This window comes from Nanorana parkeri, unplaced genomic scaffold (genome assembly GCF_000935625.1).
Source record: "Nanorana parkeri isolate BGI_ZX_2015 unplaced genomic scaffold, ASM93562v1 scaffold301, whole genome shotgun sequence".
Lineage (NCBI taxonomy): Eukaryota > Metazoa > Chordata > Amphibia > Anura > Dicroglossidae > Nanorana > Nanorana parkeri.
Genome location: NW_017306569.1, coordinates 1157692 through 1175787, shown reverse-complemented (window position 1 = coordinate 1175787; position 18096 = coordinate 1157692). Strand labels below are relative to the sequence as shown.

The following is an 18096-nucleotide window of genomic DNA, read 5'->3' as shown; positions in this document are numbered from 1 at the left end:
GGGGTTGGCATCCCATTTTGCAAGCTATGCATGCTGCCCTTGCAAAATATAGCCTAAGGCTATTAATCTGTCGATTAATCGTTAATTTCTTTGATCGATCAAAATTATTTTGATCGATCAAAGTACTCACCTCTCCGCCGGCTTCCGGGTCTTCCGTCGTAGATCCGGTGATGTCACGGACATCGACGTCACCGGACTCCTCCCCCCCCTCCCCGAGTGGCTCTGTCGGCTAACGAAGGGAAGGGGGGAGGAGTCGGGTGATGTAGTTGTCCGTGATGGGTAACGAAGGGAAGGAGGGAGGAGTCCGTTGACGTCGATGTCCGTGATGTCACCGGACTCCTCCCCCTTCCCTTCGTTACCTGAACGGAATCACTTGGGCCGGTGAGTCTCCTGGTTCATGAGTGCATCGGATGTGAAAACCAAAGAGAGAAACAAGAGGGCGCAAAACTAGGTCAGCTGACTGTCTGGACCGAACATATCAGGTAAGGTGAGAGGAACAATAAATATATATGTATAATGTACTTACTTATGTGGGTCTGGGAACCAGATGTGAACCGGCCTGTGAGGAGGATCAGGATGTCCAGAATGTATGTTGAATGGCGGCTGATATATTGCCTGAGGCTGCCGCCATTCAACATACACCAGTGGAAAACCATTCTGATATAGCTGAAATCACTTTGAGATTACATATAATGAGCCTAAAAGCTGCAGTATTTGTGAGAAGAAATTTTACAGTGTTTCCATGACAATGATCCGCCAAGTCATGACTAACTATAGTCCGTCTAGTATGTGCTGCAATATTATAGGCCTGTCTTATGTTCTATAACTCTGAGAGACACTAGGTGTTATGTATTAATTTGTATTTCACAAACATTGTTTGTGTTACTTGATAGCAGCCATTCAAATTAAACATGCCCAGGAAAATGGAAGATAATTAAGGTTTAAATCCGATTGATTGCTCTGGAGTAGCACTAACAGAGTTATTCACTTGGAAAAATTCTCCAATTTTGCTCAGTTTCCAGTTCAGCTATGTTGTCTTAGATTGTTCACTTCTCCTGTCTTCTCCAAACTCTTCACCCTTTAATGAATAACCTTGTAAAAGTTCTTAAGAAAAACATTTTGATAAATAGGGTTTACCACACAATAAAATGTAAAATTCCCTAATGATGTGTTATCTGCATCGTAAGTAGTTCACTAATGTTTTAGTTAAATGAGTTTTAATGTCCCAGCATACACTATCCTGTTATAACATCAGCACTGTAATAGGAATACATACTAGAGTTGTTTTGCATAATGCAATCAAGGCTTTCTTGAACAAATCCCTTTTATGTAGTGAGTGCTGTCTTCCATCTGCTCATCACTTTCAACAACTTCCTGGATTCCCAGTGCAGTGTACTGTGCAGCTTTTTCCCTGCTGCTTGATGTGATGCAATCTCATTTTCTCGAGACTACAAATCCCATATTGCATTGCTTCTAGCAATCAATGTGATGGTACATTGTGGTAAGTTCAGACGTGGAGTTGTAGTTGAGATTGTAGGCTTAGTTAGATTGGTGACACAAGAAAGTGCATATTCACAGAGCTGAGCAAAATTGTGTCACTGCATCGAGGAAGTACAACCTATGAGCATAAGTAACTTTACAAATTTTTAGATGGATATGGTTATTAGGAGTGGTCTAGAACTTATGGAAATTCAATATAGAAATACATATTTATTTTTAGTTCTTGACTATAGATCGCATTTAAAGCCCAACTCAAGACAAAGCTTTTTTAGTTTTGGGTAAATATTAATTTACATGGCAGATTGGACTTGTCATAAGGGTTATTACACTTATAGTCCATGCTAAGCTTCATTTATCAAAATGTCTTTGGTTAGAACTGTCTGTGCTTCTCTTTAAAATCCAATCACATTCAACCCTTCATTTGTTGTATCTGATTGCTGTCAAGTAACGTTAATGATGGTGTGAAAGCTGGGCTTTAAATCTCACTGATTCTCATTTCATGTTTCTTTAAAATGAATCAATAGTGTAACATCAAATGAAGCATAACTCTATGCAGCAGTAAATGTATATAACCCAAATCTGAATACTTAAATTGGAACTCTAGGGAAACGTGCAAATGTTTGCTATCTAACTTGACAAAGAAACTGTAGTTTTGTTCAGCCAGTCTTGTGACTTGCACAGTTCTGCCACACTAAACAACCAGGAATATGATTACACTACTTTCTGGTTCATCTTTACTGATTCCTCGACTGCCTCCTAGTTAATTGGACGAAAATAATGGTGCTGATTCATTGTGCAGTGGACAGGCTGTTTCCCTTTAACAAGGCTTCAACTTAGGGTTGCCACCCATAATAGTACACCACTGTGTACAGATTGTATATCTGTGGATCTGTGGCACACTGGCATCTTTGTGATTACCTCCAATGTTATTTAATCACAAAATATGCGCATAGTGTATTTTACCAAAAAATTGCCGCGAGGCGCTACAGTGTTCGGGTTTGGCTTGAAGAGAAGGTGGCAACCCTACTTCAACTCTATCAGATGTAATTGGTAACATGTCACAAAAACCATTAGGCTTCCTACTTTAATCGGCTAACACAATAATACAGTGCAAATCTGAGGTGTAAGCCTTGGCAGTCAATCAGATTTCTATTTATTGTAGACCCAATATAGATAAAAATTCAACTTTTTACTAGTGGTGCAGATTGGTTAAAATTGATACCCTATGCCAAAAGAACACACTACTCAATGTCTCGCTTTGCTGCACTAGACAATAGAGCATCCAAGGTCCATTGCATAGAATCCTAATGCTCATAAGAGATTAAACATGTGATTTTGTAAGGGATATCGTTTGCTGCTAATTAATATAAATTCATCTTGCTTTGCTGCAGATTGGTGAAGAAAACAAGAATTATGAAGTGATTATTGATGGTGTAGATAGAGTTCATCGTTTTGGTGAGTTCACTGTAATTTATTGAATTTTCTTTTTGTTTTAATTTTATTTCTTAAATATGGATTTTTGTTGTTTCCTAAAGGAAGATCTAAAGGGTAGCAAATGTTATTTATTGCTAACAAATGAAAGTCTGTGCAACCCTGCATTGCTCTTCCTTTAGTTTAATCATATGTCTTCTTCTTTAGAAATGTAATACCAGTTAAATAATAGACATGGCTTTGTAATTATAATTCTAACTTTGCATGCACCTACACCTTATCTACAAAACTACCTTCAGAACAGGGCAAGTTAGTTTTAGCTGAAACTTGTACATGTTTATAGTTTTGTTTCTTTAGAAAGAGAAAGCCAAAAGAGAAAGACAAGATGGTTGAAAAACAAGATGGCTGAATATAACAAGAAATATTTCATAAATACACTTTCTTTCGCAGCATACGTGTAAATGGTAGCTTATTTTTGATCATTATGGCATGTTCCAGAACTGGAAAAATAACTTGGCAGTAATAGTCTATGTACAGGATAACAATATTAGCCCACTTTAATGTTCATAAATGCTGCTACACCTATATACATACCATACTGTAGTACCTCTTGGATCAATTATTTCTCTGTTGAAAAATCTCATGAATCCTACAGTAGGTTGGACAAGCAAAATCAGTTGCTTATCTTGTTCCCAGACACAGCTCAATATTCACTGTCCCATAGCTACTGTTCAATTACATTATTAACATCACTGGCATCACTGGTCCCTAATTACTAGCGGTAGATAGGAATGCTTTCTACCATTCTGCCCAGCAGATACTCCCCACACCAATGGTTTTGTGCCCTGTGACATATAGCATATTTCTACTGCAATAAGCAAAACGACTTCCTACTGTTGTAATGGGAAATATTCATTATAGTAATTGCAAATGTTTTGGTTAATTTGGTTAGTTTTTAGTGTGGGAAAGGGTTAGACCCCCTGGCAAATTTGTATTGCTGTCTTTTCACAGATGGGGAGATACATCCTCTGTATTTCTCTTAGTGACCATTATCACCAAAGCAAAATGTGAGGGCAAATCCAAAATCTTAGCGTTGCTACCATAGCAAGAAGTGAGGGTATGTTTACCAATGAAGATGGGTGTTACAGTGGCAACTATCTAAACTGGCATTCTCCCTTTGGTGAGATTACTTCTGATTTTCTGTTGTGTTTCCAGGACAGGAAGTAAATGGAAATCTCTCCAGTGGGACATAGACAGATTATAAATAACCTGTTAGTGGTTATAACCTTCTTCTACTCTATAAAAAGCTAAAGAACAAAGTTTTGGCTACACATACACGTTATTACTATGATCTACTGGTTCTGCTTAGTGTAGCATAAATTAACATGCCCAATATTTTTACACAGGTAAAAAAGCTGAACTAGAACCGTTTGTTTTGCTTGACCTCTTGCCAAGCTATACTGATAAATATTATACTTATAATGGATCGTTAACAACGCCACCATGTTCAGAGACTGCAGAATGGATTGTATTTAAGGACACGGTGACCATATCGCAAACTCAGGTAAAAAGATACATTTTTCAAAATGATAGAAAATGTATAGTATCCGTTTAGTTTTACTCTATCATAGCTGTTACATCACAGTTCTTCAGAATGGGGGGATCTTTATTTTATGTATTTATTTATGTATGTATTGCTGTTGGTGGGGTTTTGCTAAAAAAGTAGAAAAATAAAACAGATCTAACACCTTGTGGAGTAATGACATGCTAGACTGAAAAAAATAATCTCTATATTTCCCCAGAGAACAGTAGAATAAAACTTTTTTTGTTTGTTTTGGGTATACCAAAACTGAACAGTTCTTTCTGTTCAATATTAATATTCAATATCAATATCCCAATTCAATATCCCTTTCGTTGCCAAGGCCCTTTTTTCCATTTTGTGTGCACATGATATAATACACAGGCAGGGGACTATATAGAATTTTACAGAAAAACATTTCTTTTATTCTATATTATTTTTTTAAACGTTTTTTTTTTACAAGCGCCCCCCCCAATGTTATAGCATATTGGCAGTGACAAGTCCTCTTTAAGGTGATACTTTATTAACTGTCACTACTAGAGCCTTAAACTAATAGATAGTCTCTCTCTCTGGCTTCTCTTTCTGTGCTTCATATACTCCACTTTTCAAGCCAAGGCCTGCTATGCTCTCTCAGCTTTCCCTTTTTTTCCAAGATTGAGGCACAGCTGATGAACCATCTTTTGCTAGATGTGCCATTATGCTCCAAGGAGTCTGTTGCCAGCTACATGACAGTCTGCTGTATCACCTATGCACCACTGTCATGTTCTAGTTGTCTCCTGACCTCCCCATTTTAAGAAGGTTTTGCCATCAATTAGATCTGGATATGAACTCTTGCATGCAGCAAGAGGCAATCCTTGTTTGGGCCAGGATCTACCACCCTTCAGGCTGCTCAGGGTGGCCTTAAAGGCCTAGGCACCCATTATACAAGGCTAGTTTAAATTTGTGACTTGTTTAACACAAGCACAGTCATCATATAAGATTTTATCTGATCAAATCGTGTAAAGATTGTAAAAAAAGGAAGGAGCAGCTAACCCATATATAAGGCTGGCATACACTGGTAGGTTGAAATTTTGTTAGATTTTAACATTCGATTTTGGAATGAATTGAGTTTCCTGAATGAATATAGTTCGTTAGAGATTTATTTCATAACTACAGTAAAAAACGATCATCATTATGACCCCATTAACTATTAGAAAATCATGCTAACATTGCCAAAAATATTTTTTTATAATGAAATTCTACTGGTGCATGACCAGCTTAAGGAAGTCTACAGTTGTTAAAATGTATATAACTTAATATAATATATAATCAGGACTGTTTGTAGGCAATGGATTTTTGTGTAGCTATAACACTACTATCACAGTCGGCTTCCCACCAGCCCTAATACAAATATTGCTGAAAATTAATAGCTAGATGTTATGATTTTATATTATAATAATTTAATATGTAATATGTGATGTCTTGCTTTTTGCCAGCTGGAATTCTTCTGTGAGATCCTGACAATGCAGCAATCTGGTTATGTCATGGTGATGGATTATTTACAGAACAACTTTCGGCATCAGCAGCATAAATTCTCTGGACAAGTCTTTGCATCCTACACTGGTACAGAGGAAATACATGAGCCAGGTAATTGGAGAGCTTCATATCTAAAATCATTCTTAACAATATTACTCCATTTGATATTAGCTATATTTGCAACTGAAGTACATGTGCCTATTCCAGATTCCTATTTATTTCCTTTGTGATTTTGCTCAATGTTGACCCTAGCACTGCCCCCACTACACAAACTAGAGCCAATAATTGTACCAGTGACCTAACTCCTAAGCACTGCCCTATTAATGAATGCATCATTGATCGCAGATATTGTCTCCTGGATTGATTTAACAGGATTATGACTAAAAATACAAAAATGGGAATTTGTCAAAACTGGAGCAGACAAAATCTGGAGCAGCTGTGCATGGCAACCAATCAGCTTCTCTCTTTCAGGTTCAAATCTTAACTGAACAAACTAAAGATAGAAGCTATTTAGTTGCCATGGGCAACTGCTTCAGATTTTGTCTGCTCCAGTTGATAAACTCCCCTCAAAGCATTTTTTTTTTTGCAGTTTGTATGTTGATCTTTTATGCCATTATGCTAGTTAGGCTTAGTTCTGGAATAGTAAATGTCATTTGCTGAACTTCATATGCTTCCTGTACTTAGTCAGTGAGATATTGAATAGAGGAATATATGTGAATTTATACTGCTGCTGTAGGTAGCCAGTAAGACATGAAATAAGTGAAAATTTGCTCTGCTGTTTTTTTTAACCTTTTTTGTAAGTGTTTTTAAAAAAATAAAAAAATGTATGCACCTGGTACCCTTGGAGGACACGAGCCTGGCACAACAAGCATATGGTATCCCCATACCAAGAAGGTTGCAAGCATTCAACCCCCTCTTATGTTAATTCCAGCCCATATGTCCTTTAGCATTAGGCAGGTGCTTTAAGAGTTGGGCTTTTCTTTCAGCTCTTTTGGTCTGGAAAAAACTTATCCTTTACCCCAGAGACTGGTAAGGAGATACTAATGAATTCTTCTCTCCACGTTCTAGAATGAATAAAATGGCGAATGATAGCACTAATACAAAAGTTAGATTTTTCCATTCTGGTTAGCAATCATGAATAATTTACAAGTAATTTACAGCCATAATACCACATAAGGAGATTAGCCAAGTTTACATTCAAAAGTCATAGAGTAGAGTGCAGTAATCTGCTCTTTAGATTAAGTAGAGGGATAATGTGCCTGTTGTTGGGGAAAATTAAACACTTTCATTTATTTATTCATTCATTTTAGCATTTCTTCTTGGATTGTTTTGGGGGTTTTTTTGCATTTCTGTTTTATGGAGTGATGATTGCAAGGTCAACGCCTAAAAGAAAAGTAGAGGCTTATATACAGTATAACTTCAGCTGCTACTACACCTCAATCTACTGGTCATTTTGACATGAAGATACCAATAAGGGTAACTTCGCCATCTCCATTCTTTTCATCACAACATCAGTTTGAATTGCCCAGCTTTGTGACAGGTTCTGACATTCCTTCTCCATTTCTGATATGTTCATGATAAACCTCTAAAACATGGTACCATTCAATGGCTAAGTTCACCTATTTTCTCCTGGTCATGTCAAGCTTAACTATGTGCCAGTAAAATGATCTAGCACCCTTTTCCCAGGATTGGGAAAGCAGTAGCTAATAGAGATGCACCGATACTAGTATCAGTATCGGTGGTGATACTGAGTATTTGTGTGAGTATGCAGCTAAATGCTCGAATACCCGAACTTCCGGTATCAGGAAGTCGGGTAGCGAGTCATTACATGCTGACCGTCTTCCTGATTGGCCAGGAAGCTGGCTCCATGCTCCTTCGTCACTTGGTGATGGAGGGAGCATGGAGCCAGCTTCCCGGCCAATCAGGAAGCCGGGTAGCGTGTAACCACTGCCCGGCTTCTTGATTGGTCAGGAAGATGGCCACTGAGAAAGCCGGACAGGAGTCATTACTTGCTCCCCGGCTACCTGATTGGCTAATGATTTGTCAGTCAAAGTACCGCAGCGCTGAACACTGAAAAATGGCCTGGCCAGGTAGGGGATCTAAACACCTGGTCTTCAAGCAGTTAATGGGACTTCCGGTATCGGTATTTGGGTATCGGCGAATACCGGGAAAAAATATCAGTACTTGTACTCGATACCGGAAAACTGGTACCAGTGCATCCTTAGTAGCTAAGTTTTAGACCAGGCCCATCCTATAGCTCAGTTGCTTTGCATTCAAAATTTCCAGTGGTATCTGGTCAGGCCGTCCTGTGCACAATGCAGAATGGCCTTATCATTAGCAGAGTCAGTAAGATCTCTGCCCTGGTGCTCTCTTAAATCAGTCGCAGGTCCACCCACTGTTCCTGTCCAGCACTGTTATCCTCTGCTCTCACCCACTGCTCCCGACCACCACTGTCACTAACCTAGGAATCAAAGGATAGTGGAAGGCGGCATTTTTGGACAATTACAAAGGACAAGAAAAGGATTCACCTCAGTCATGGAGGGGGTAACAAAGGAATATTAAAATAGAAAGGGCTTGGGCAAAGAAAACATCACAGAAGGCTTCATTATATACTGATAACTTACATTTTGGGGCAGAAGGTGAAATAAGCCTTTACCTATTGTACATGCTATACCTTTACATTTCAAACAAAATATTTCTATTAAGAATGACCAACAATGTACCAAAAACAAAATTCTAAGAAAATATAAAAATAAAGCACTCATTAGTTAGCCTGTACTCATTCAAAAATATTTAACATAATTTCAAATACTGCTAATGCATCTTTATATTAACCTCCCATAATTCCCTGCACATTGGTAATCAAGATGTAAGAGCAAATGCCAGCACTGTGAGTCCATCACAGATGTACAGTTCTGTTCTCCTACCAATTCTCAGGCCCTGAATGCTAGCGGTGGAGATGCTTAAAAGAGCCCAACCTTTTTTGCCATAGTTCTGTTTAGGGTCACAGGAGGACATATACTAATGTCCTTCTGAGACCCAAAACACAGCATATAGCAGGCAGGGAGGGAGCACAGGAGAGTGTCCTCAGCATCTCTCACCCAGCATGATGTGCGGCCTGGCATTGCCTGCAGAGTCAGTAGTGGCTCCGCCAGGCTGAACAGTCTTCACAGATAACCGGCCTCCTGGGGTGTTCGCACCTTTCCATCTAGGCCCAGCCACCTCAACATACAGCGGCCCTACTATTGTGGGTTGCAGAGCTGCAGCGGAGGGAGGGCACGGCACTATCTTGGGGTGGGGGGGCACAATAGTCCCATTGCCCCCTACCTGAATCCACCACTGGGGAAGACTGGGCAAATACGAAGAATATATGCTGGATTGGTGACCCATAGCGGATAACCATAAGCATTTGGACATCATTCAATGTAAGACCCACAGCCAGTGACACATGTTGGGCATTATATGGCTATGTGCTCCCTGTTCAGACTTGGAATTACAGCATCTGTCATTTTCCAGCACCAAATTTCTTTGCAGCTCTGAAATGCCATGTGACCCAATGCAAAGAGACACAAAGAAAGCTGATGCTGAAAGATGTGAAAACGTTTGTCACAATAAACGATGTCCTTTAGGAACAACCACCTTTCACTATGCCCACCAATCACTGTGGCACCATGGCACATTTTCTTTAGCCCACCGAAATCTATCCCTACCATCAAAGGTCCACTTGGTTGTAGTTGCCCCCAAGGTTAAAGTTTCCCAGTCTGGATACCAACTGGTATATCTGATGTATTATGCTATTTTAAGTGGGAGTGGCATAAATCTTTTTATTTCATTATATTAGTGGATCAGTCATGGACCGGGGTTTAAATCTGCAGTGAATAATCGTACGCTGCGAATGATCCAAATTAGAGTTGGATGTCAAACCCAGCAAATAAGTTTACTTATCTTTATTAGGCAACCACTGACACAGAAATGAAAAAGCTAAACATTTTTTACAAGTATGAACATTTCAGCCTGACCCCTTATAAGTCAGATGGCTGACATCTTCAGACCTCTGAATGCCAATCATTCCATTTGTTATAGTTTAGTATATTTGAAAGCCTTGAGAGCAAATTCACTTTACGTACTCAATAACATGTAAAAGAAAACAAATTGTGTGCTATACATAATACTTTTTGTTTGTACTATTGTTATGTGTGCTAACTAAGCTACACAGAGATTTAACTTCTTGCTGCCAGTCACCTTACAGCTACACAGAATACTAGAGGGTTATTCACAAAAGGGTGAATAGTTTGGAGAAGGCAGGAGAAGTGAACAATCTTGGCCAACAGAGATGAACTGGAAAGTGAGCTGAATTGGAGATTTTTTTCCGAATCAGCTATTTTGTCCTAAATTGTTCACTTCTCCTGCCTTCTCCAAACTCTTCACCCTTTTGTGAATAACCCCCTTATGCTGGGCACACACCTTACAACCATCACAAGACTTTTGTCTTGCGATGGTTGTAAGGTAATTAAAAAAATGTACGATCTGTCTATCTTGGACAGGCAGATCGTACATGCGATGATGGCGAGCCCGCCCCCTGAGGGGCGATGACTGCAATGCTGAACGGGCAGTGTGCTCTTGTGCACACCGGCCCGTGCGGCTTTTATCTTGCGAACATGCCACAAACCAGCCCAAAATCGTACGATTCTCGGCAGGTTTTCGAACATGTTCCTAAGATAAAAGTCGTGCAACCTTACAGTAGCAGAGCTAGTAAGGATTGTCACCAGCTCACCAAACGTTTTGAAGCAAAAAGTCCTTTATTGACAAATCGCCATCCAATACAAGCGCTTTCGGGGTCTCAGTAGTACCCCTTCATCAGGCTCAGAATGACACAGTAAAGCATACCATCACTTTTAAATAGACATACCAGTGCATATTAAAAACAGACCACTCCCACCAGTTGCAGCTGGAAAACCGTACATTCCTGCCATTCTACAGTCAAATGAGGCTCACCTGTAATCCACTCATGTATACAGCGAGTTGTAATGATATGGCCGTTAGCTGGAGGTAACATCAGCCGGTGGCCTAGGGTACAGGACGCTGAAGCGCAAGATAGCCACGCCCCCGTAGGCCGGCGCCTGCGCAATGTGGAGCGCAGAGTGGCTGCGGCTTCCGTCCCTGGCAGAGATCATTCATAGGCCACACACCCCATCTGCCGAGTGTGGCCTACGAATGATCTCTGCCGGGGACGGAAGCGGTCGCACACCTTCCACACACCTTGTGATAATCGTATGATCGCAGGATTTCCCGCGATTATTGTACGATTATCGCAAGGTGTGTGGGCACCTTTAGCGACCTAAATGTGCTATTAAATAGTCAGCAATTAGTTTCTCAGAGTAGCAGGTGATTGCTAATCACATGAAACAAATAGCTAGCTATTAGACATGTGCATTGGCTAAAAATTTGTTTCGTTTTGATTCCGATTTTGTGTTATTTCGTTTTTCGGGATTCGGGTGTGAAAGTCAATTCGGATTCCGACGAAATTCTTTAGCGGTAGTTCGTTCGGATGAACGGTTGTTTCGTTTTCGTTTCTTATTCGTTTCGTTCATTCGTTCGTTCATTCATTGCAGCAAAGTGAGATTTGAGGGGGGAAAAAATGTTTTTCTCCTCTAATGTCACTTTGCTGCAACGAACGAAACGAATAAGAAACGAAAACGGACGTTCGAACGAACTACCACTCATGAATTTCGGAAACGGAAATTCGGATTCGTTTGCATTCATTATATCTGTAATTCGGAATAAGGATGCATCCGAATGTCCAAATTTACGAAAATCAGTCCGAATTTCGTTTCGGAACGAAACGAATCGCACATGTCTACTAGCTATAGAGTAAACTACACAAGCAGCCTGCAGTAGCATCATGTGTCGATCAATTGCATGCTTGGAGCATTGTTCAATTATGGAAGGCTGTTTGCTGCTACTTGTATAGTTTAATATTATAAAGAACCATTTGTTTCATCTGTGTAGGCTAGCAGTTTTAAAGGCACGATTGTACTACTAGAAATCTCTGTAGCTCAGGTCTAACGAACAGACTGTCCAAGAATCTCTCAGTAGCAACAGATCATTATCACCCATGTACCCATTCCTCCCAACTGTCCTTCATTTGAAGGAACTATCCCTCATTTGGAACCAAATCCCTCTGTCCCTCTTTCCTCCTCAGTTGTCCCTCTTTTTGGTCTGATGTACAGATATCTATGAAAAAAATCTGTTTGACTACCAAGTGTTATTCTGCCCTAAGGCCTTGTTTCCACCAGCCCTCACATCTACCACAATGTCCTGTACCCGGAACGCAAGCACTATTTTTTGCGATCCCACCACACGGGAATGCAGGGCACTAGGGCTGCAACAACTAATCGACATAATCGATTATAATCGATTATTGAAAAAGTTGTCAACGTTTTCAATAATCGTTTAATCGGCTTCCGATTGGCTCCACACACGCTGCACGCCACACCTCCTCCCCACCTCACGCTCGCCGCTGCCAGGCCCGCCCGCATCCATACCTCCTCCCGCCTCACGCTCAGTGCTCGCCCAAATCCACGATTGGCACAGGTGCGCGGGGAGAAGAAGTAAGGAGGAGCAGGCGTGAGGCAATGACAGCCGCCGCCAATAGGCCCGATCTCAGAAACAAGTTGCTGGAAGACTGCTCAGGTAAGCCTGCACTTTCCCACACATGGTGCTCTATAATGTATTGCTGGGATTTGTATTCCTCTATACCTGATGGTACATTGTGCTGTATATTAGATCAGCTATAGAGGAATACAAATCCCAGCAATACATTGTACACTGTATGTATAATGTATTGCTGGGATTTGTTGTATTCCTTTGTAGCTGGTGGTATTCTGCATTGCGCTGTATGGAGGACTACAAATCAAGGAATAATATATTATACAGCGCAATGCGGAATACCACCAGCTATAGACGAGTACAACAAATCCCAGCAATAATACATTATACAGCGCAATGCAGAATACCACTAGCTATAGAGGACTACAACACCCAGCAATAGTACATTATACAGCACAATGCAGAATACTACCCTATATAATGTACTATTGCTGGGATTTGTTGTACTCCTCTATAGCTGGTGGTATTCTGCATTGTGCTGTATAATGTACTATTGCTGGGTTTTGTAGTCCTTAATAGGCGGTGCCATTCTACATTAATTGCTGTATAATTTTACACTTTTCATTTCACTATATTGCACACCACACTTTTTTTTCCTTTTCTTTACTTCCACCGCTCCAAGCTTGCTCCTGTGATGGACTACAATCTCAATACAAACTAGTAGTCCATCACTGGAGCCATTTTTTAAAATGTATTTAATTTTTTTATCCGATTAACCGATTAATCGAACTTAATAATTGTCCAACTAATCGATTTTGAAAATAATCGTTAGCTGCAGCTCTACAGGGCACCTTATTACCACGCATTCCTGTGTGGCTGATCGCATTGCGGGTGGGGTGTGTGTCTGCAGTGCCATTGACTGGAATGGCACTGCCACGCCCCCTCCCACCCCAGAACACAAGGAGACTTTATATATGCGATCCCTTGCGTTTCGGGTACGAAACATGGATGTGGGGGCTGGTGGCAACAAGCCCTAAAACCTTTATTTTATCTCTTAATTATCATATTTGCTTTTTTGGCATATAGGCCTCATTCACACAGCTTAAAGTCGGCCCATACAGATCCGTGCGGCGTGCACGGCCGTATCGGGCCGTTACCGGGAAGGACAGGTGCTGCGTGTGAAGGACAAGATCCATCCTGTCTGCATCCGAGTACAGACACCTGCACTCGCACGGATGTGCAGACCGGGTGAGCGTACAGCGGCGTACGGCCGCGTCCTCCCATAAGGAAGAACAGGCTGCTGCGTACAATCACACGCAGCAACCTGTCCTTCCCGGGCATGGCCCGATATGGCACGGATCTTTACGGGCCGACTCTAAGCTGTGTGAATCAGGGCTTAATGTATCTATTACCTACATACATTGTACTGGAAAATGATCCTCTTTCTCATCTCAGAAAAGTAGGAGGTATGAATTAACATTTTATTTTATTAAGACAGGCATTTGAGAGATCCATTCTCTCACTCTCCCAGGTACAAAACAGTAGTGTAACACAAAGTTTTAACAGAATGTAACACAAACTTCTACAATGATAAAAGGTATATAAATGGGGGGAGTCAGAGGTAAGTGAGTGGCACCACACCCCCATTAATATTAGAACAAAAAACAGCTTAGAACAAAAAACAGCCTGGGGGCTTTTTTTGGGTGCCATAAATGGTACATATTCATGTTCTTTTCTTTAAAAAAAACACTTTTGCCACTTTGAGTACCGGTTATACATAACGAGTATTTTGGTGCATTTTGCGAGTGTGTGCTTCTTCAGGAGCCTCACACACACTCACCAAATGCGTTTTTGCACACACTTGCTAAATGTGTTGAGCCTACTACTGCTCATAATCTGTTCAAGCCAGAAGAATTTGGCGAAGGAATGTATATGCTATTATGTTTATCCCATACTAGTTATGTGTTATAGGTGTTATGGGTGTTATGGGTACTCAAAGTGGCAAAAGTGTTTTTAGACATGTTATTAAAAATGTTCTAATAAAATGTGTTTTTTTAAGAAAAGAACCTAAAAAGCTCTAGGTTTTCCTAAGCTATTTCTTGTTCTAAACTTCTACAATGAATATAACAATCAGTGGAAGGTAGAGAAGAATGAGAAAACACACAAGGTCATAAAATGTCAGCCAAATAAGAAGTGTGTAGGATGTGGAATAATTAGAGGGGAGGCAAAGGTGAGATTGGTCATTGATTGATAGTTATTTAGAAAAAGTGAGAACAATACTGAGGCCCTTATCTTTTTGGTGAAATATAATTATTCTCCGTTCAAAGGTTTTCCTTTTGTGTACTGTTTTAAAATTCCCATTTAGAGCTAAGACATTCATGTCCTAAGGAAAGTGTTCTGGTTTTAAGAAATAATCTCCCTCAGGTATACAGTAATCATCCTCTTTGTGTCCTGTTACTGGGTATCTATGCCAACTCGTTTATTTTTTTCTAGTTTCTGTCTTGTTTTACCAGTGTAACCTTGGCTGCATTTAGTGCATTGTATGAGATACACCTTATTACTAGAACCTGTAATATGTCATATAAAAGTCCCTGTTGCATGTGTGACACTTGATGGATTACTGTAACTACTCCATCTGCAGCATTTATTGTTGCGAGGCTTGAAGCTGAACTTCAGGCGAACAGCTAAATACACAGTTAGATAATCATATGCAAACAGTCTTTTTTGCCAAAGGAATTGCTATTTTGGCCACCACTTTTGTAATTCTACCAGAAGACACAGCCAGGAGAGTGACACCTCCCCACCCCAGCCAGCTAATTGGACAATGCAGGAGCAGTAAAATACAGACAAGTCTCTGCCCGCTCTGATTTCTCCTTTTAGCATATTTGTCATGTACCAACTGGTTGGTGGACTCTCTGTGCTCTCTGAATGTTTACATAGAGTATGGGCCCTAAGAAGGCCTGAGGCACAGAATCTAAAGAACCTCCTGATATTCACCAGCGCACCCCGCAAGAAGTGTTGGCATTTGCACCGGAACTTCTCCCAGGTTGCAGTCCTCAGGAACACTCATGCAGATGGTAGCTGAACAGGCTTGAAACCAGAGCATGGTACAGAGATGACAGGCAGTCTCAGAAACTGAGACAGGCTAATGTTCAGGGCGGGCAATGAACACTCATAATCAGAGAAAAGCTCATTTCAAAATGAAACAATTTTTCAGCCCAGAAATCCACATTTAAGTGCATTTATTTTTTTTAAAAAGGAAGAAATATTGTACAGGCTCCATAGACAGTGTTTAAGCATTGTTGTTAGGTTGCATTTTACACATCAGACACATCAGTCAGCCTTTAATCCAAAAATCAACATTATAATGTATTTATTTAACACCAAAAGCCATATATTGCCCTAAAAAGTCAATATTGTACAGACTCCATACACAGTATTTAAGCACCTTTTATAAGTTGCATTTTGAACAGAGAAACAACAGCCAGCATTAAAAAAATCAACATTAGAAATTGTACTGTAAATATTGGAGTGACTCCATACAAAGTATTTAAGTACTTTTACTAGGCCTCATTATCATAGGGAGACACCAGGCATCTTTCAGTGAGTACATCAATATTAGAGTTTAATTATTTCAAAGGACAAAAGTCACCAAACTATTGTATTAACTTAATATTTAAGCAGTTTTTGTGGGCCACATTTTCCACAGAAGGGATTGCAGTCAGATTTTAATCCAAAAATCAACTTTAGAGTGTATTCATTTCACAGGAAAAAGACTGCAAAATATTGTACTGACTAAAAATACATTTTGCTTGGCCACATTTTGAACAGCAGAGACACCAGACAGCTTTTTGTATTATACTAATTACTGTACTAACTGCATGCACACTATGTAAGCACTTTTGCTAGACTGCAGTTTAACAGGGAGGAACCAGAAAAGTTTTAATTAAGAAATCACAATTAGAATAAACTGCTAGAGGAAATAGCCACAAATACTCTTGATCTCTGGAGCAGTGATATAGGTCAGAGACTAGAAGACCTTTTTGACAGCACACTGAAGGCAGGGAAAATCAGCCTCCAGGCACCCCAAGCACCCCATTTCATCTGAAATCATATGGTTTAGGTGCTGTCTGTGACTGTTGCCAGCATCCAGGTCTGGACGATGTGTTCTAAAAAACAAGTTTAAAATGTTGCTGAGGTAGCCACCACTGATCCTCCTTTTAGCAAACTGAGAATCCAAGGCATGTTGGCCCTTCTAAGCCACTTGACCACAGTTCAAAGCTTAGCAAGTACATAATTGGTAATTGGTTGCTTTAGCGTTGAACACCCACATTAGTTTGGCATTTTTCTGAACTGTGAACAACTTCATGTAGTAGTATACGAACAGACCATTCCAATACTTTGGACTTCATTGAAATTCACAGCAAATCCAGTGTAACAGTATATGTAACAGCAAATACCAGCACAGCAAACCCCCAACCTGCTACAAACTCTTATTCATAGATGACCTCTATGAATAATCCCTGGGGTGAAACATGTGAGAGGTTGTAGCTGGTTGGGGGTTTGCTGTGCTGGTATTTGCTGTTACATACACTGTTACACTGTATTTGCTGTGAATTTCAATAAAGTCCAAAGTATTGGAATTCTCTGGATAGTGCGGTCTGTTCATATACTACTACATTCCAAGGTGGAGACGCACCTATTAGACCAGCACCTGAGGAGTCCTGATGGCGGCTAAGGAATTGGAGCGGTAAGATTTCTTTTGGCTCTACATGTGAACAACATTTTTTCATATCTTTCTTTAATTCAGCTTTATTTCCCTATAAAAGCATCTCTCCATAGTGGGTTTGAGGTCTAATCAGTTTCCCTCTGTTTATGAAAATCATAAACACTAGCATAAATTAGTATGCATACATGTTTCTGGAAAGAAGTAAATAATGTACTTAAGGCTGTTTAATATATAAAGTTCCAAGCTCATGCCTCCCCCTGTTTTATTTTAGAAATTAAATACCAAGGTCACTAAAGGCTTTCTTACTCTTAAAATGCCTGCCATAGAGTCTTAATTTGGTATGGTATAGTAAAGGTTATTAAAGTTTATTCCCACTAATCTTTTTAATCCAGATTTGTCAGAAATGTAAGCACTCGGAGCTAAAGATTTTCAATTTTAAAACAGGGCTTTCCATGTATATGGAAGAGTAACACAGTGTGCAAAAGGACCCTACTGTATATAATAGTTCCGATATATATAGATATATGTATATATCTATATATATACACACACACACACACACACACACTGAGCAAATTATGGTGGAAAATAAGTATTTGGTCAATATCAAAAGGTCATCTCAATACTTTGTTGTATATCCTTTGTTGGCAATGACAGAGGTCAAACGTGTCCTGTACGTCTTCACAAGGTTGGCACACACTGTTGCTGGTATGTTGGCCCATTCCTCCATGCA

General features: G+C 40.0%; 1 protein-coding gene across 8 annotated transcripts in view; it reads left to right on the top strand.

Annotated features, from left to right (window-relative positions):
• Positions 1 to 18096, top strand: part of PTPRZ1 (protein tyrosine phosphatase, receptor type Z1) — a 175276-nt gene that overhangs the window by 69351 nt on the left and 87829 nt on the right. For all 8 annotated transcript variants that reach the window (XM_018557755.1, XM_018557754.1, XM_018557753.1 and 5 more), the window contains exons 6-8: positions 2892 to 2955; positions 4338 to 4495; positions 5986 to 6136. In XM_018557755.1, coding sequence (XP_018413257.1) covers positions 2892 to 2955; positions 4338 to 4495; positions 5986 to 6136 — 373 coding nt within the window. The remainder of the gene's footprint in view (positions 1 to 2891; positions 2956 to 4337; positions 4496 to 5985; positions 6137 to 18096) is intronic.